The 19,440-nt window shown below is 42.2% G+C and overlaps 7 protein-coding genes and 2 non-coding genes across 9 annotated transcripts; 5 read left to right on the top strand and 4 right to left on the bottom strand.

The window, feature by feature from the left end:
- Nucleotides 1–291: 291 nt before the first annotated feature.
- On the top strand, nt 292–1,134 carry BMH1_2 (14-3-3 protein; the record flags this gene model as incomplete). The annotated part of the gene is made up of 1 exon (XM_038924731.1): nt 292–1,134. The coding sequence occupies one exon, from the start codon at nt 292–294 to the stop codon at nt 1,132–1,134; it is 843 nt and encodes a 280-aa protein (XP_038780659.1).
- Nucleotides 1,135–1,706: 572 nt separating this feature from the next.
- Nucleotides 1,707–2,191, top strand: FOA43_004496 (uncharacterized protein; the record flags this gene model as incomplete). Its single annotated transcript, XM_038924732.1, has 2 exons — nt 1,707–1,790; nt 1,847–2,191. The coding sequence occupies 2 exons, from the start codon at nt 1,707–1,709 to the stop codon at nt 2,189–2,191; spliced, it is 429 nt and encodes a 142-aa protein (XP_038780660.1).
- Nucleotides 2,192–2,308: 117 nt separating this feature from the next.
- On the bottom strand, nt 2,309–2,390 carry FOA43_004497. The gene has a single exon. It is a non-coding gene; the product is annotated as a tRNA-Ser (tRNA).
- A 1,624-nt stretch (nt 2,391–4,014) lies between these two features.
- On the top strand, nt 4,015–4,087 carry FOA43_004498. Its single transcript has one exon. It is a non-coding gene; the product is annotated as a tRNA-Thr (tRNA).
- Nucleotides 4,088–4,442: 355 nt separating this feature from the next.
- Nucleotides 4,443–6,137, bottom strand: HEM1 (mitochondrial 5-aminolevulinate synthase; the record flags this gene model as incomplete). The annotated part of the gene is made up of 1 exon (XM_038924733.1): nt 4,443–6,137. The coding sequence occupies one exon, from the start codon at nt 6,135–6,137 to the stop codon at nt 4,443–4,445; it is 1,695 nt and encodes a 564-aa protein (XP_038780661.1).
- An 813-nt stretch (nt 6,138–6,950) lies between these two features.
- FOA43_004500 (uncharacterized protein) lies at nt 6,951–8,087 on the top strand (the record flags this gene model as incomplete). The annotated part of the gene is made up of 2 exons (XM_038924734.1): nt 6,951–6,957; nt 7,003–8,087. 2 exons carry the CDS (start codon nt 6,951–6,953, stop codon nt 8,085–8,087), a joined length of 1,092 nt encoding a protein of 363 aa, XP_038780662.1.
- Nucleotides 8,088–8,119: 32 nt separating this feature from the next.
- On the bottom strand, nt 8,120–13,483 carry FOA43_004501 (uncharacterized protein; the record flags this gene model as incomplete). Its single annotated transcript, XM_038924735.1, has 1 exon — nt 8,120–13,483. One exon carries the CDS (start codon nt 13,481–13,483, stop codon nt 8,120–8,122), a length of 5,364 nt encoding a protein of 1,787 aa, XP_038780663.1.
- Nucleotides 13,484–13,969: 486 nt separating this feature from the next.
- FOA43_004502 (uncharacterized protein) lies at nt 13,970–15,709 on the top strand (the record flags this gene model as incomplete). The annotated part of the gene is made up of 1 exon (XM_038924736.1): nt 13,970–15,709. One exon carries the CDS (start codon nt 13,970–13,972, stop codon nt 15,707–15,709), a length of 1,740 nt encoding a protein of 579 aa, XP_038780664.1.
- Nucleotides 15,710–15,748: 39 nt separating this feature from the next.
- Nucleotides 15,749–19,384, bottom strand: FOA43_004503 (uncharacterized protein; the record flags this gene model as incomplete). Its single annotated transcript, XM_038924737.1, has 1 exon — nt 15,749–19,384. One exon carries the CDS (start codon nt 19,382–19,384, stop codon nt 15,749–15,751), a length of 3,636 nt encoding a protein of 1,211 aa, XP_038780665.1.
- Nucleotides 19,385–19,440: the final 56 nt, after the last annotated feature.

Here is a 19,440-nt window from a genome sequence, read left to right on the forward strand (position 1 = left end):
GAGAGATATCCTTACCGTTTACCGCTCTTTCCAAAAGATGCGTGCAGGGCTCCTAACCGAACTATTTTATTTATTTTATTATTTCTTTTTTGCTTGAGTTCGGATCGACCACGGGATAAGGAAAGGGAGAAAAAAGACGAAGAAAACGGTGTCCCAATATATGTCTTTCGTCTTTTTATTATGGTGGAGATTGAGTTTTATTGTTGACTTTTTTTTTGAAGACAGTGAAAATTTGGATTTCCACATTTTACTAACATTATTATTTAGCCTACTTAAAGAATTCCGTTGAAAATGGCTTTATCCCGTGAAGATTCTGTCTACTTAGCCAAGTTGGCTGAACAGGCTGAAAGATATGAAGAAATGGTTGAAAACATGAAGACCGTTGCGTCTTCAGGTCAAGAATTATCTGTCGAAGAGAGAAATCTATTGTCAGTCGCATACAAGAACGTTATTGGCGCCAGAAGAGCCTCGTGGAGAATTGTTTCGTCGATTGAACAGAAAGAGGAGGCCAAGGGTAACGAACACCAGGTCAAACTTATAAGGGACTACAGATCAAAGATTGAGTTGGAGTTGACTAACATCTGTGACGACATCTTGACTGTTTTGAACGAGCACTTGATTCCATCTGCTCAATCTGGTGAGTCTAAGGTATTCTATTATAAGATGAAAGGTGACTACCACAGATATCTGGCTGAGTTTGCCACGGGTGATAAGAGAAAGGAAGCAGCGGACGCTTCTTTGGAAGCCTACAAAGCTGCCTCGGAAGTTGCCGTTACCGAATTACCTCCAACCCATCCTATTAGACTCGGATTGGCCTTGAACTTTTCTGTCTTCTACTACGAAATCATGAATTCTCCAGATAGAGCCTGTCACTTGGCTAAACAGGCATTTGATGATGCCATCGCAGAACTTGATACCTTGTCAGAGGAGTCTTACAAGGATTCCACGTTGATTATGCAGCTTTTAAGAGACAACTTGACGTTGTGGACCTCGGACATGTCTGAGGCTGGACAAGATGAGGCTGCCACTGAAAAGCCCGCCGAGAAATCAGAAACTTCCCAACAACAACCTCAGCAAACCCAAACTGAGCAGCAGCCACCTGCTGATGATGCCCCAGCAGCTCAGCAGGATTAAGTTATATTCTCCACTCAAGTTTTCTGCGCTTAACTAACGAGAGATGTTTAATGAGCATGGAAAAGCAAAACAGGTTGGAAAGTGAGTTTACAGCGAATGAGAAGTGAATTCGAGAAGGCTGAGTTTAGTCGAGTCGACTCTTGTCTTGTCTTTCTCTGTCTGCTTTATGTCTGCTTCTCTCCGCCTTATCTTTTTTTTTTGACCCTGTTTTCTTGTGTTTTTATATTCTTTCTCTCTTACATTTTTGTTGGTTTGTTTGAATTTTCATTTCCTTTTTTTGTCAATCTTTCGAATATACAGCAATAGCTTTTGTTGTCCTTACTCAATATATATTTTCCTAGCTGGTATGGTGTAGTGTATGATGGATGAGGTGAAACGTGGCTGTTGAGGTTTCCGTGGTTTCTGCCTTCCGGTAGCAGCTCCCCGGTAGCTTTTCTTCCCTGTGGCTCCCAAGTTTCAAATCTCCGGCACCAGCCACCCCCTATTATACAAAATCTCTATCAACTCATCTCATCCATCTACCTACTCATTATTCATCTACTATCTACACATTATACATCCGCTCCCTCACTATGGATACCGTTGATTTCGAAAGTACAGGCTCAGATTTTGCCGTTGTCTTCAAGGCAGTCAATTTGGCTGTCGCTGCTGTTGCCGTAAGTATTAATACTCAACACTACCATCCAGATCGCTACTAACATTAAATCTACAGTTTTTCTCTGGCCTCAGTGAATTGTTTTCAGGTGTTGCTTATACCTTCCAGGGTATCTATGTGGCTGCGTTAGGCTTATTAATTGGCTATCTCGAATTTAAGGTCCCTCCCCAACTCTACTCTTATTGCTCCTCGTTCTTTTCTTTCTTGGGAAGAGGCTTAATTTACTTTTTGATTGCCATCTTAAATTTCCATGGATCTGCAATAAGAATTATTAGTGCCTTTATTATCTTTGTTATCGCTATTGTTTATATTGTTCTTGAGTTCGTTCAAAGTATCCAACCCCCTGAAAATATGCAAGGAGAGCAGGGACTTTCGACCGATGGCTTGGATGACGTTATATGAGTGATGGCTTTCTCTGTCTTATGCAGATTTCTGTTATGTACCACTGTTTTCTAATCATAAAGGCCTCAATCTGTTCTTATGTAGATTGTCTTTCCTAGCCATTCAAAAAAATATTACCGACAACTGCAGGATTTGAACCTGCGCGGGCAGAGCCCAAAAGATTTCTAGTCTTTCTCCTTAACCACTCGGACAAATTGTCAATTACACCTTTTTCGTTGACATTTTTTGATGTGTTTTTAGATTGGTATGTTTATTTTCTAGCGGATGTTCTGGGTACAAGATTCCAGCTATAGTTCCTTTTGAAATAAACGCTCCCGACCAGATTGGGTTCCAGAGGTTCCAGGTTATCGGATTCGAATCGTCCATTCTTGTTGAGTTGTTCCTTCAATAAAGCCCAGTAAATAAAGAAGTTAGAGTGAGTGTCGTATCCAGTACGTCTAATTAACGGTGGAATTTCGGAAGTCACAAAATGGTGCCATCTTTTTTCTGGGTCTCAGAGACAAGCTCAGCCAAGGATACAGATATTTTCTTGATTTGACCAATCAACTCAGCCTGAAACAATTGAGATAAACGATCAGAAGTCTTTGGACTTAACAAGGAGATTTCTTCTAAGACCTTAATAGTAATTATTTGACCATCCTGTCTAGTGGTGACGTTGTTAGTGTCAATCCCTGGAGAATTAAGAGCTCCGGTGGCTTCATGTTCCGCACCATGTTTGGACAATCTGTTAGTTGAGCCTCCTATGAAGGTTTCAGCAACAGTTTCCCGATTTACGTTGGAGCCGAATAAGTTTGAGCCCAAAAAACGATCTAGCGATATAATCGTCCCTATTCTGAGGATCAGAGTTGATGTGAGACATCTTGAAGAGCTAGTATTAATACGATTAAACAATAGAAATGGAATAACCTCGTCTTCCTTACCCCGGTAGCCATGTCGGATCTAGGGACTAGCCTAATTGAGTCTATCTAACTAGCGTATAGCAAGTGGGCGCGATATGGAGTTGGACCTTGCAAACATAGTAGATACGGTTCAGAATAGACGTTGTCTAATGAGGAGGCGGAATCCCCTTACCTTAAGAGTATTGAACCGGTTTGGTATTGATAACAGAAAGATATTACAGCTGAATATACGGTCCATAATATATTGGTCCTTTAGTGAGTACTTCTAAAACCTTTTACCTTAAAAACAAGTTGTACGAAATAGCATATAACCCTTCTCATAAGGATCGTCGTCGAGAAAGATTTTATATATGAAATTAAACCCTCCACTACCCTATTGGGGTTGTCCGGTACTATCGTAGTCACGCCGACACCATCCCGTGACATTAACACTTGACAGTATCATTTAGTGTTGACTTTCTAAGATGAGTTAAGGGATTATAGTCTTCTTGTTAGTGTCAATAAGTAACATACGTTTTGTTAGAATAGATACAGTTTGTCCACTCCCGAGCTGGTACCAATGTACGGTGTTCCTATATTAAATTGTTTCTATAGCACCTGAATCAGATCTAATCGTACATATTGACAATATCAGTATGCGTAATTGACAATACGTAAATATATAATATAATATAGTATTTGTAATAATAAAATAGTAGATGGCTATAAAAATCAGATGTCAGTGTATCATCTATTTACTTCTAATAACTGGCATTGGAATGTAATTGTTTGTAATACTTTGGCACTAAAATCAGACACATCAACTCTATAAGATATATGTAGTCCCACAGATCCAACATTAATAATGAAAAAATAGGTTAAGCAATGATATGATATTTTGATTGTAGGTGTACAAGTTTTTACAGCATCATTTTTGCTGTAAAAGCCCTTATGGCCAAGTTGGTAAGGCATCACACTAGTAATGTGGGGATCCTCAGTTCAAATCTGAGTGAGGGCATTTATTTTTTTCAAGCATATTGTAATTCCGTTCTGATCGGGATATATGAGACTTGAATCTAAGCTTACTTTTTGAGACGCAATGATTTGGTATTAGTAGACATATACTAGGATAGATGACATAAGAAGACCCAATTAAACGATCAAAAAAAAAAAACGAAAACACCATGGCTATTAAAGACAACGATTCATTACTGCCATGACGCAAAAGGTTAGAGCCAAAAAAATGGAAAGAAAGAATAATGTGGGAAGAAAGAGAATAAAATGATCTCACGAAAGGAATAGAGAGTTCACAGAACCGTCGTCGGATCATTGAACAAAAAGAGATATTAGCTGCATACCTGGAGCTGAGTTACTTATAACCTAATACCAGATGAAACTTCCAACTGCTTAAAGACAGGGCCGATAACGTTAGGGTTCAAGTCAGCATTAGTTAGCTTAATTTGGTCATCAGTCCACAGTGGAACCACAGACTCGTGATTGGCGGAACCAACACCACAGTGACCTCCAAAGGCTTCCCAGTCAGAGACTCTTTTGAGACCAAGCGATTTCCAAACATCCTCAACAGCAGCGATCAATTGGTCGCTGATCTCCTTTCCATGGTGAGGAGAAGGAGTAATTCTCAACCTCTCGGTACCTCTTGGAACTGAAGGAAAGTTTATGGCCTGAACATAGATTTTGTGCTTGTTCAACAAAATGTCGGAGGCTTTCTTGCAATCAGTAGGGTTACCAATAAGCAAGGGAATAATATGAGAAGGGTTTGGGATAACGGGAATACCCAAGTTTGCAAACTGCTTCTTAACGTATCTAACGTTTTTCTGCTGGTTAACACGATCTTCAATGTTTCTTCTGACGATTCTGATAGAAGTGGCCAAACCAGCCATAACAGCAGGAGGCAAAGTTGTGGTAAAGATGAAACCTGGAGCAAAAGATCTGATCCAATCCATCAAATTGCACGAACCTGCAACGTAACCACCAACTACACCGAAGGACTTACCTAGAGTACCTGTAATAAGATCTACTCTGCTCATCACAGTCTTGTAGCTAGGTGAAGCAATACCTGCTTTCAAGTGGGCGTCAAAATCCAAGTGCTCGGCAACACCAGCACCGTGAGGACCGTACATACCAACTGCATGGACCTCATCCAAGAACGTTAGAGCACCATACTTCTCGGCCAAGTCACATATCTTCTCGATGGGAGAAACAGAACCACACATCGAATAAACAGACTCGAAAGCAATAAGCTTAGGAGTGGATTTAGGGTACATGGACAAGAGTTGCTCCAAATGCTTCATATCGTTATGTTTGAAGAGATGCTTTTTAATACGAGCATTTTTGATACCAACGATCATAGAGGCATGGTTCAATTCATCAGAGAAAATGACTCCATTAGGAAACCTCTTACCGAAAAGGGTAAGGACGGAATCGTTGGCGACAAAGCACGAAGTGAACACTAGGGCAGCCTCTTTCTTATGCAAAGCAGCAACCTCTGTCTCCAAATTGATGGCATGGCGGTTATGACCGGCAATATTTCTAGTACCACCAGAGCCAACACCATACTTCTGCATGGTTTTAACCATAGTTTCATAGACCTGCTGGTTTTTACTCATACCCAAATAATCGTTCGAGCACCATACCATTACCTTATCATCCTCACGAGCACGATGCGCTTTTGGAAACTCGTTGGCCAACCGATTGATATTGTTGAAGTAACGATAAGAATGGTCTTTTCTCTTGGCTTCTAGTTGCTCTGATACGGCAGCATCATAGTTAAACGGTTTCTCGTTGGTCTTAAAGCCGTCTAATTCAACGGGGTTGTCAACGGAACGAGAAACCTTGGCTGCAGCAACAGCAACACCTTCCGCACGAGCATGAGCAGGTTTAGTTGCCGTAGAATAATGTCTTTCAGCCCTTAAGGCAGGTCCCATTACAGGACAATGTTGAGCCATAGCTAATAGACCATGGTCATGAGCAAGCTTACGTAAACCATCAGCTGTGTGAGCCTTAACAAAAGGACACACATTCATAGAAGTTCTAGCTAGAGTTTCCATAGTGGTAGTGAGTAGAGGAGGAAAAGAGGAAATAGAAGATAGAAGATAGAAAATAGAAAATAGAAAATAGAAAATACGGAAAAGCCAAGACGGAGAATAAACGAACAAATGAATAAAATAAAAAAAGAACAGATGAGCCAATGAGCCAATGAGCCAATGAGCCTAGGAGCCGACGAACCAATGAATCACTACAATTCTTTTTCGAGATGGCCAAACAAAAGTCATGAAAAGTACGCCTGAAAAAAAAACTGCATGAATACGAAAGAGGCTGTAGAGGAAGCGCTGCGGGCGACAGGCTGAGGGGTGGCAGGGTGACAGGTTGAAGGGTGACAAGGGGGTGAAATGTTGACAGGCTGACAGGATCTCGCAGCCGAGTGTTGGGCTCCTGCTCAATGCCTGGCTGCTTCAAACTCATCCGGCTGCCTCAAACTTTTCCTACAAATCAGAACGGAGATGCTTACTAACTCCATTCCGATCAATGTTCTCATATCGAGATGGGCCAAATTCTCAGAATCCCTTAACTCCTTCGTACAACTTTATCAAACCCTCCCTAACCATTTAACCTCTCCTCTAGTCATTTTCTTTCCACCTCTAGACCAACCTCTTCAACACAACACTTGGAAGCTTTCCTCAACCAATCATATCTCGGTTCGATCGGCAATTCTGAATTCTGATTCAGGAAACCGTTGAAGAAGAAAAAAAGAAACTAACCAACCAACAACTTCATCCTTGCACCGCATCGGAGTTGTTCCGTATATCCAGATCTATTTCCTCTGCAGCAGGATATGTCACTCTGTTCCTGCTCGTATCGTCATGTCCAGTGTCGCTTTTTGCCTACCTTCTGGAAAAACCGTCAAAGTTGAAGAAACGGACTCCGAATACCGATTTTCTATACTTGCTTCCTCTTCTGATGCTACTCAGATCTCTAGTCTACCTATTCATCTTACTTCCAGAAAGATTCTCGTGATTGACTCGATTCTGTCCGGAAACAGAATCGCCGAAAAGAACTTCTACCGAGATATCTTAAATCCCCTTTTTGTACTTTTAGATATATCCTCAGATTACATTGAAACCACTTCCTCTACCAGTGTTTCTGACCAGGCTCACTCTTTACAGTCCGGCACTGCCTATTTGGTGATAATCATCTCCGGCGATACTTCTCTCAACGAGTTTGTCAATTGTGTTCGCAAAGATTCAGACGTTGCTTTTCTAACGGTTGCTCAGGGTACAGGCAATGCATTTGCCAACTCAATCGGGTTGTCTACTGGCTTAGATACTGTAAAGTCATTATTACTTGGAACCTACCATAATTTCCACCTCTATAGATCTCAGTTCGATCCTCCCGGATCTCTTATCGACGAAGAAGATCACACGATTCGAACAGTTCGCTCATTACTCTTCTTTGTGGTTGGCTCATGGTGTCTACACTCCACATTAGTGGCAGATTCCTCTTCCGCAGAGATGAGACGCAAATATGGTCAGCTACGCTTTCATAAAGCTGCTGAATCTATTCTCAAGCAAAATCCGGATTTCGTTGGATCCATAATCACTCACCATAAAGACCGATCGTTTTCAGTGATTGAATCAAAAACGAATCTCTCCTATTTCATAGTAACGGCTTTACCGAGGTTTGAGCCAACCTTCCTAATCTCTCCTAACTCTCTTCCTCAGTCGCATCAACTACATCTTCTCTACTTCCCTCATACTACTCCCGAGTCAACCATGGAAATAATGAATCAGGCCTACAGTAATGGCTCTCATATCAGTAATCCATTGGTCAGATATCTTGCTATTGATTCTGGAGATTTCGTGACTCTTCAACTTGACGATTCCATAACTTCCGACTCTTTTTCAAAGATCTGTATCGATGGAAACATAATTTTGATGAATGGTAAAGGCAGGACTGTCACATTTGACTGTGTCGAGAGTAATCTACTCTATATACGGTAACTTTTGATATTATACAGAGATTTCAGATACAATTATTCGGTTTTGGTGCGTTTATCGTCATTTCCCGATGACGATTCTGCAGGACGCTTAGAGGCCGGCGTTGTAGTAGGGGCAGGTGTAGCTGGAAGAGATGCAGGAGCAGACGGAACAGAAAAAGGAGCAGATGGAAGCGAAGCAGGGGCAGTTGCAGGGAAAACGATAGGGACAACTTCAGGAGCAGTTGCTGAAACAATCGCAGACGTAGTACTCATGTCGGCTGTTGATGGTGTTCCCTCTAATTCCTTCACCTTTTGTTTAAGTGCCATAAGCTGTCTCTTCAAGATATTCTCCCTAAACTGCGTCTCCTTTCTCACAGAGGTAGTAACCTCTTCTCTCACACTCTCCTTCTCCTTCTCCAGTTCCTCACGCATCTTTTTCCTTTCATCGTCAGTGATTCCACCACTACCAACACTCTCTCTATTATTGGCCTCCACCTCCTTCACTTTAGCTTCATACTGAGCATCCAACTCCGCAGATCGTGCTTTCCACCGTTGTTCGATCACCTCGCTTATTCTGGCGTTACTTGGCGCACGAACACGTTTTTTATATGCCTCCATCTCCTGCTGCAAACGTGTCTTGCTTTCAGCTTCAATATTCTTCTTGAACACCTCGCTTTCCAATGCAACCTGATTCTTATAAGCATCTGTTTCCTGCTGAAGCTTTCTTTTATAAACTTCCATTTCTTGAACATGAACTTTCTTTCTGAATTCTTCTCTAGCTTTATCTGCAGGACCTTCACTTTTGCCTGCAGACTTCTTGATCTCTTCAATCTTTTGCTCTGTTTCCTCATTCAAGCTAGCAATTCTGGCTTTAAGACTCTTCACCTCATTGTTTAATCTGAGTGTCTCTGTCTGGTAAAGCTTCAATTGCTCTTCATTTCGAGTAGCGGAGCTCTTCTGCCTCTCTAAGTCTGCTACACGCAATACCAACGCTTTCTTCTCTTCGTCTTCGGCTTTCTTATTCTCATCTTTCTCACCCCCTTTGCTCTCTAACTGTGTTTTCATCGCATTCAATTCAGACTGTGCAATCTCTAATTGCTTATTTCTAGCCTCTGCCTCAGACTGAAGTTGAGCAACCTGTTGCTGTAATGGTTCAATCTTTGACACCGTCAAATTATACTCATTCTCAAGTCTTTGAACTTTCTCAGAATAACTCCTCACTTCATCTCTAAGAGATTGATTGTTCTCCTTGTAAACTGATAACTCTTGAGATTCCTGCTTCATCTTTTCAAGCAATGTTGTATACTTATCAGCAACCAAAGATCTCTGTTTGGCTTCTTCAAGTTGTATTTTGACTTCAGAAAGCTCTTTTTCATTCATACTAACACTCTGCCTCAATTTCTTCTCTTCAGACTTGGAATATTCTAACTGCTGCGAAAGAGAATCATTCTCGCGGTGCAAATAGCCCAGAAGACTTTTCATGTCCTTATCAGACTCTAGACCATTGCTGTCGCCAAACGAGAACTGCGAGCTCTCTAATTGGTTCATGAGAGTCCGATTCTGAGTATCCATTTCCGAAACTCTCATTTTGTCCCTTCTTGATTGCTCCTCGAGGTTTGATTTCTCGGATTTCCAACTCTCAGTAAACGTCTCAAGCTCCGATTGAGCTGCCTTCATATCCATATCTAATTGAGAAATCTTTTCCTGCAATGAAATGATCTGCCGTTTCAATTCCTCATTCTCGGAAGAAATCTCAGAAACTGATACATCCTTCTCCTTGAGTTTCTCTTCTGATCTTTTTAATAACTCTGCTCGAGAAGTAATATCATCATTAAGAGATCCGATCCTAGCTTCGTAGTCTGCTTTAATACTGTCAAAAGCATTCACGGCAGCATTCAATTCAGTAATCTTAGCATCTGCTATATTCTTCTCCTCAGAATATTGTTTCGACAAAGCCTGGAATCGCTCTTCAAGCAGCGACTTCGCATTGCTTAACTCCTCGAGTTGTGCCTGCAATTCGGAAGTCTCCTCTTTACCCTGAGCAATCCGTAGCTCGGTCGAGACCTTATATCTGCTGTACGTGTCGTTTAAAATGTTGAGCTCTTTCTCAGAAGCTGTAGCAATCTGCTTGTACTGAACAGCATTCTGCGAGGCCAACTTAGAGTCCTCTAATGCACGGTTCAATTCTTGCCTTAAAGCAGCAACAGCATCATCAGAGGTATCCGCTCCAAGCGAAACGAGCCCACTGGTTCTCTTACTATTCAAACTATCATACTTCTTCTGTAATTGCTCCAGATGATCGCCTATCTCAACCACAGAATGCGACTTATTTAGCAAAGCCTCCTGTGCAGACTTCAGCTCTTCTGAAAGACCATCAATTCTCGCCTGATAGCTTCGAGCATCTGCGTTCTTGGAGTGAAGGATCCGCTTCGTCTCTTCATTGCTGGCCTCCAATTTGGCTCTAACATCGTCCAATTGCTTTTGGAGTCTATCGATATTGTTGTTAAGTCTTTCAAGGGTCCCTTTGAATTGAGACTGCCTTTCGGCATCTAATATTTGCAACTTCACAGTCAACGAGTTGGCCTTGGATTTCTCACTTGAAAGTTTCTCCATCTCCTCCCGCAATCTGTCATCGTTGTTCTTCCACATGACCTTTTCAGCACTCAAACTTTTCACCTGAACTTCCAGAGTGGCCTGCATGCTTCTAGATTCAAGAAGGGCATCATCTAACTGTTGAACACGCATTTCAAGTTTAGATTGACGATCCTGTAATCTGACCGAGGTCTTTTTCAATTGCTCGTTCTCAGCTTTAGTGGCTTCGCTCAAATAGCCTGAAGACTTGGCTCTCTCTCTTATCAAATTAATCGATGAATTAGCCTTTGCCAATTCAAGAGAGACATCTGACTTCTCAGAAATAAGACTCTGAACCTTCATATTCAACTCAAATGTCTTCGTATCATACTGCCTCTTCAAGTCATTGTACTCCTGCTGCTTCTGTCTCAGCTGCTCAACCAGTCGGCTGATTCTCTCATTCAAAGCCTTACCGTCCGCGCTGTTATTCTCATTACCAGGAGCCACCTGCCCATTCTCGACAAGCTTCTGTAACATATCTCTATTGTTTGTAACGGCTTCCAACTGAGTCTTTGTGTTCTGCAATTGCTCTTTTAATTTGAGGATGGCGTCCTTTGATTTTTCAAGCGCCTCATTCTCAGCCTCTCCCAGCTCTGCAGATCCAGAACTTTCTCTTCTTTCAAGTTCAGTACCCAAATCTCTCGAAACTACTAATAACTGCTCATTCCTTTCAATAAGATCCTCAATATCTTTGAAAGTCGTAAGTCTCTCACTAATTAGTTTACCAGTATCGGTAAGATCCTCTAGTTCAGGCTCGTGAGCAACCAATTTACCAATGTAGGCTTTCTCCTCCTTGGTCAAGGATGAGCCATCCCCTTGCTCCTTCACCGTCACTTCAGCTAATAATGTAGCAAGCTGTCTTTGAAGATCAGTCTTGTACTGAGTGAGTTGAACCACCTGCTGCTGAAGTTCCTCAGCTTTCTTACTTGATATGCTCAACTGGGTGCGAAACATTGACTTCTCCTTAGACAAGTTGTCTAGCATTAACTCGAACTGTCCATGCTTCATTTCTAACGACAAACATTTCTCCTTGTAAGACTTCAACAACGGCATTCTACGATCCAATTCTTTGAAAATCGTGGTCAATTCCTCTTCGGCCTTTTGACGGCCTCTCTTTTCTCTATACAAGGCCTTACGGAGCTGATTGATCTCAGCCACAAGATCCGTGAGTGAATAATCGGTTGCCCTCAACACTTTTTGAGCGGATGGAGTCAAGGTAACGCTTCTATCAGCGCCACTAACACCGCCTCCATCATTTAATCCGAGTAGGATGTTGCTTGTGTCAACACCAGAATTTATATTTGCACTGGTCAAATCGTTAACAGTCTCCTCCAAATCTTTAATCTTAGACTCACGCTTCGTGATATCTGCTTGAAGACCCTCAAATTGTGCTTTATAACTAGCCTCATCGCTGGCAACTTTCTGCGAGGTTTCATCATACATTTTCTGTAGCGAATCAATACGGTTCTTCCTGTCGTCACTAGAATTTTGCAGAATAATAAGCATTTGCTCTTTCTTTGATAACTCTTCCGTATATTCATGCTCTTGATTCGACACTTTATCACTCAACTCTTTGATCTTCACCAAACTATTGTCAAATTTCACTTGTAAGTCTTTCAGGGACTTGCTAAGAGTTTCTTTACTTTTCGTTACAACCGAACTATGCTGTTCGGCTTTATCCAAACGAGAACGAAGATCCGTCACTTCAGTCCTCTTTTCTTCCCTAAGCCTCTGTAATTCGGAAGTCTTCTTGCTCAATTCATTCTCATACCAACTGGAAGATTGATTAGCGAGTGTAAGTTCTCTCTGGTATTTGGTCTTCGCAAGCAGTTCAGTCATCACCTGTGATCTCAACTCTTCTTTCCCAGTCTCCGAAGCACTCATTTGATTTCTCAACTGCTTGTTGGATTCAGCCAATGCCTTGATTTCCTGGGTAGATCCAACTAGTTGCTCCTGCTTGTTAGAGAGCATCTCAAATGCATTTTTTTTCTCTTCAGAATACTGTTGGATCTGTTGCTTCAAATCTGAGACAATATTCTGAGCTTTAAGCATCTCTTCGTGCGCCTTGGCCAATTTTTGCTGGTACTTCAACTTATCACCGGATGACTCAAGAGAATCCTTATCGAGATGGCGGATTTTCTCTTGGGCAGTATGTAGTTCTGTGGTAACAGATACTATTTTGGATTGTGCAGAGTGTTTTAGCTGCTCCAAATTAACCTCTAGGATTTGACTGGTTGATTTCAAAGACTGGTATTCACCGAAACCTGATAATAATGCCTGGAAAAGCGCAGGTTCCAAAGAATGAAGGGTAGGTTCTTCAATTCGATAGAACGAAGACAAAGCAGAGTAATCTTCAGATGCTGGCTCAGGAGAAACATCAAGAGATTCGGGCGATCCCGCAGATTCAGGGGATTCATTGGACGCAGGAGACTCTTCACGACTAATAGAGGCCTCAATTGGTAAAACAGATGCATCTACACTTTGTTCAGTGTCTTCCGGAGTCTCTTCTTCCTCCACCATCGTACTCTCGTGGTTCTCGGAGACTAAACCAGGAGAGGGGTAAAGAAGAATTGAGCCTTGAACAGTTTGCTGAACATCTTCTTGTTCCTGTGGCACCGCAGAAAGAACAGGTTCCACGGTTTGCACGTCTTCCACGGGCGCAGCTTGCTCAGGTTCAATAGTGGGTACAAGAGATGTAGTGGAAGGTGGGGTCTGTGACAAGTCCGCAGCATCGTCAGCAGGCGACTTTCCCTCAGAAAAAGGAGTTTTCTGGGGCTGATCATCCATTACTGATATAATTGATTACTTCTGTCAAGAAACAAGGAGCAAGAAGATAGAATGATGATAAACAATATCCTGGTCTCGCGGACAGAAAGGCAGGGAAAATTTTTTCCACGGCGCATCTGCCTGAAAGTTACTGGGGGCCCGATAGATGATATCAGGCATTCGGTGCTCTGTTCAAGACAGCTTAGAACAACACAGATAGAGCGCTTAACAGATAGAGCGCTTAACAGATAGAGCGCTTAACAGATAGAGCGCTCTAACAGATAGAATGCTTGAAGGTGAAATAGCTCACTGTTGTCACAGTGAGCTTTATGATCATCCTAACTTGCTTACCTCTTCATAGAATTCCTTATAGGGTGCATCCCTACACCGGCTATTTGGTCCCTCATTTCACGTCAAACGCGTCCGTGTGTGCACAAGCGCGTCCACACGCATCTTTGTTCTTCTTTGTTCTTCCTTGTACACGTTTCTTGATTGCTTGGCTGCACCATGACAGATGATCTCTCTGACTTTGAAGATGAAGTTTTACAACAACTTGAAGTAATTCGAAAGCTGAAGAAGCAACGGCAGGAACAAAAAACCAACCTTGTTAACTCTGATGATGAGGAGGACCCGAGACAGATTGATGATAATCATCAACAGACGTCGTATTTCGCCGAGAAATCTCGCAAGGCATCTCGAAATGAGAGAATTCTCAAAGAAAGAATATTGAAGCAGGAGAAATCCAAGTCCTCTAGTGATAAGGATGTTAGCATTTCTTCATTTGCCTCTCGTTTAGAGTCTCATAAGCATCGACTTAAAGTGGAAACACAGAAACAGCAGAGTTATGAGGAGGACTTCCTTGCAAAAAGAGTGTATTCATTTGATTTGGGACTGAATTTCAAGCCAATCGGTGAAAAGGTCAACGAGAAAGATTACTATACAGGTAAATACCTTAGTAAACGTTATGTTACTAAGAAGCTGCTTGAATCGTGTCTAAATGACATGAAAGTGATGCGTGTGGAAAACGTCTTTGCTGATATAGTTCCACCGCATTACAGGCCTCCTGATTGTCCGAATTTTGTGGTTTTTGGTGTGGTTGCATCGAAATCGGAAGCTCTTACAACTTCCAAAGGTCGCAAATCCAAGTATATGAAGGTGCACATATCGAATTTCAGAGAACAGGTAACTCTTTCTCTCTTTGACAAGGCATTTAAGAAGTATTGGAAGCTACGTTTAGGGGATATAGTGGGAATTCTTAATCCCCAGATTTGGCCATTTAAATCTAAGGACGATTCGGGCTTTACGTTATTCTTGAAAGATGATACTGACTCTATTCTAGAGCTTGGTCATGCACGAGACTTTGGGTATTGTAAATCCATTAAAAGAGATGGATCTAGATGTAAAGTTCCCGTGGATATATCTAAGGGAGATTACTGTGAATATCATATGGAGATGCAATTCAAAAGAACAGCTGCTCAAAGGGTCGAACTTGGAAGCAGTGTTCAGATGTTTGCTCCTAGAAATGAAAACGGCGAGAAAGAGGTGCTTTTAATGGGTGGTGGAAATAAGAGAACCGCTTCTTCTGGATCACTTATAGTGGACTCTTTAGCCCCAAGATCCGAGGAAGATTATGGATTCTCCAGCCCTGAAGCTTCACGGGCCTTTTTTGATCAGGCATACACCAATCCAAAATATATTCCTAGTATTGCGACCGATAAGGTGAAAAAAACACGAATACAAAAAGAAAAAGAGCTTCGGAAAAGGTTAGCAACGTTTTCAGGAGGAGAAAACTTGATGCATCGGCAATTGGAGGATCATAAGGAAAAGACTTTCAGGAATGATGTCACTAGAATAGCATTTTCTCCAGGTACAATGAACAAAATTGGATTTGATCCTACCAGAAGAATCTATGAGAGGGGTATAGATTTCGATAAAAAGGTGTCCACTAAAAGAACTCATAAACTGCTGCTAACTCTAAAGGAAGAACAGGCCAAAAGCCACAAAAAGTTGAAACCTTCGAAGGCCTTTCTAAGAAATAAAAAGAAGCAATGGCATGCCAATATGAAGGAGTTTTCTCACCCATTGAGAAAAACGCATTTGGTGGAGTTGTCAGATAGTGATGGCGATGATGAAGAAGAATGTGAGCACAAACACGAACAAGCGTATCAAATAAATACCAGAAAGAGGTTTCTGGCATTGAAAAGACATCCCCGAACCAATGAACTAACGAACACAGTAAACCACTGACCTAATATTGTACACTAATATCTATATTACAAACATTAACTAACTAGTTAACTGACTGGTCTCCGTATCCGTATCGTCGTTTTCAGTATCTGTCCTGCTCTGCTCATCATCTTGCACAACTTTATCTCCACAGAATCTTTCAATAATACCCCTAAGTAAGCTCCTTCTAACTGGTTTGGATAAGAATCCAGACATTCCCACTTCTGTGCATTCGTCCTCGTTCGATTTGTCTGCAAATGCCGTTAAAGCCACAATAGGTCCTGGGTATGCCATATCGTGTCTAAGAATTCTTGTTGCAGATATACCGTCCATCTTTGGCATCTGAACATCCATCAAAACAAGGTCAAACGGTTTCCCTGAAATCTCTGCACGTTTGACCAAATCTATAGCTTCGTAGCCATCGCATGCCAGAGTTACCTCCGTATAACCTTCAAGTTTCATCATTCGTTTCACGACTTCTTGGTTAACCAGATTATCTTCCACCACGAGGAACCTTAGCTTGGCCTTTGCTGGGTCTGCTACCTCTGATGGCATTGAAGAAGAGGACGAATTTTCATCGTCTTCATCTGAAGATACAGACCCTGGAACCTCGTTGGACATCCTCGATCTAGCTGTACCAGTGGAAGCTCTCGTGATCAAATCCGCCTTAACAAACGAATCGGCAGCCATACGGGCACCAGTAGCCACTACATGACCATAATCACCATCGCTTTTCTGCTCATCGGCAAATGAAACCTTCTTTGACCTTGGATGCTGCGGATTGAACTCGTCGTCGTAAAGCAGCATCCGCTCGTCTTCTCCAAGAATAATCTCACCAACTTGGGGCAAAGGAATGGTAAAGGTGAAGGTGGAGCCCTCATTAACCCTCGATTTAAGTGTCAAAGTACCATGCATCAGTCTGGCAAACTGCTTACAAATAGAAAGGCCTAAGCCGGTACCACCGTGTGATCTCGACAATGTCTGGTCTCCTTGAACAAACGCTTCAAAGATCTTCTCCTGCAACGAGTCATCAATACCAGTACCTGTATCACTAACGGACATACGAAGAACCCAGTATCTTCGTGTATCTTTGAACTTGTAGCACTCATGGAATCTCCTAACAACACTGGAATCCGGCATTTCTTTGCCAATAAATGTGTCTTCTTCTTCATCAAAGTACTGCTTCTCCGAGTGGTCAAAATTGTACGCTTCAGCCAGTTCCGAGTGGTATTGTGCTGGTGTTAGAGTGGCAATACTGTACTCAGAAGCTGACTTCAACGAAAGATTCGACGACGACGAAAATCTGGCTCTCAGAGTCTTCGGATGATGAGGAACTCTATCTTCGGGAGCTTCCTCAAGACCTTTTACATATACATGTTCGTACTTGGCAGCTTTAGATCTTGTCCTGTCGTATTCACCAAGAACCTTGATTATCACTTTAACGGTACCATTTTCAGGAGTGAATTTCAATGAGTTACTCACCAAATTCATAACTACCTGAATTATTCTATTAGAATCCCCAAGTAAGATCATTTCTCGACTGAGATTGGGCTTGATTTGTATCACCAAATCAACGTCCTGATCTTTAGCAGTCTTATCAAAGATTGATTTGATTTGTGAAGCCACTTCAATGATCATGAAATTCTTCTTTTGAGGCTTGGACTTGTCTAATTGATTCTTGGAGAACGTGAGAAGCTGAGTAAGAATATGCAAAAGCAACTCGCCACTTCGGAAAATGAGTTCCAAAGAGGACTGTATTTTTTTGGATTCCTTCTCAGCCATGGCAATGGATGTCATACCAAGAATGCCGTTCAAAGGTGTACGCAGCTCATGAGATATGTTGGCTATAAACACCGTCTTGGCTTCATTAGCTGCCTCAGCCTGCTGTCTAGCCGAATCTGCTTGAATCTTGGCGATTTCCAACTCTTTAGTTCTGGCACGAACCCTATCTTCCAAATGTGCGTACTGCTTATCTAATTCTTCAGTCATCGTGTTAAAAGCTTCCGTTAATTCAGTCAACTCGTCGTAGAAGATACCTTTAGTGGGTACAATGGCCGGTAATGGAGGAGTATGCGAATAATCGGCGTCGATAGATATATCTGTAGCAGGGGAAGAATCTAGGAAGCCCTCGCTTCCTTGTCCGGACCGATTTTCCCCACCACTAATGATGCTTCCAGAACTAAAGTTATGAAATACATAAGATTCGGGTCTCGAACATGACGTCCTATGACACAACTGAGAGTTAGCCTTTGCCTGTTGGGACGCCCCTGCGTTTGGTGGTGGTGTTATTGCCGGTGTATGAGATATCTGAGATATGCTCAATGAAGAAGAAGGAGGAGCACCAGAAGTTGTTGTGGTCGACGCTCCAGTTGCAAGTGCAGCTGTCGCTGCCATAGCGGCAGGGCCTTTATCCCTACGATAATCATGGAAATGAAACCCGCGTCTTCTGTGCTTTCTTCTAGTATGCAATCCCCTTCCTTCAGTAATTGCCTCAGTAGCCTTTTGAAGCCGGAGAATTGGTCTAACACTGTAATGAGCAAGAAGAAATGTAATGAAACACATGAGAGCAGAAATAGCTATACAAACACCTACCATTAATTTGGCCAACTTTGATATGGGCTGCATGAAATGGGACTCATTCTGTTCTAGAACCACGGCCCAAAGACCGTAGGTAAAGTTAATGGCGGCGTAGCCAACCGAAACCTTATTTCCAAGAGGGTTTTTCACGTCTAGCATGTAACCTATGGTGGCTCCCTCTGTAAAGACGGATTCAAGAGGTTTATATACGTCCAAGGGATAAACGGTATCAATACCAGCGTTTTCTTCGGGCTCGAAAACATAACTGAAACCTGTAAAATCCGAAATATTGTCCGTAGAGGAAATAGGTTTAAAAAACCGAGCCGTTTCTTCTCCGGACGATGAGGTATTGTAACTGGCCGACTCCAATGAAGTGACATTCATAATCATCGTGAGATAACCGGCCAATCCTCGCTCTTCAAGCAAAAAAGTCGAGTTTGTATCAACAGGAATGGTAAAAGAAGCGAAATACTCACCATCTATCAGAACAGGACCCCAAATAAGGCCGTCTTCTTGGGCCAAAATATCAGGAGGACCCGCATCGTCCAAATAACTGAGCACATAAAGCCGCTCAAGCACGGAATATTCACTTACATTCGGCATGGTACCGTTGATCTCTGCTATCAGCATAAAGCTGGGGTCATATAATCTAGCACCATTAAAGAGTGAGGTGCTATCAAGAAATTGCTGGATTGCAGATTCGGCCCCAGCAGTCACAGCTGAAGAGGTGTTACCAGCATTTCTATTGGTCATGGCGGTTTGTATGGAGTCTTTGGAGCTGAGTAATGAGGCCTGGTAGTAGTAATAATAGAAGCCCTGCTGCATTTGGGCAGCCTTAAGCTGAGCCTCAACTTCAAGCTTAGTGGCTCTCGTATGCGTAAGAATATTACTGAAGTAAGTTCCCGTTACAACGGCCAATGTGAGAAGTGAGAATAGTGCAACAAATAGAACAAGCGCAATCAGTTGTGTTCGAATCGACAAGGGGAGTCTGTGACGAGGTAGTATACGGTAGAAAAGGGAACATATCCGAGCTTTAAACCCCAACTTTTGAGGTGGAGCCTCTACGAGCCCTTTCTCCCTGTCCACCGCTTCCTTTTCTGTACTGCTATGATCGCCCATGAAAGATGAAGATGAAGAAGAAGAAAGACAAGCTGAACGAGATAAAAGATGATTGA

This window comes from Brettanomyces nanus, chromosome 4 (assembly GCF_011074865.1).
Source record: "Brettanomyces nanus chromosome 4, complete sequence".
NCBI lineage: Eukaryota > Fungi > Ascomycota > Pichiomycetes > Pichiales > Pichiaceae > Brettanomyces > Brettanomyces nanus.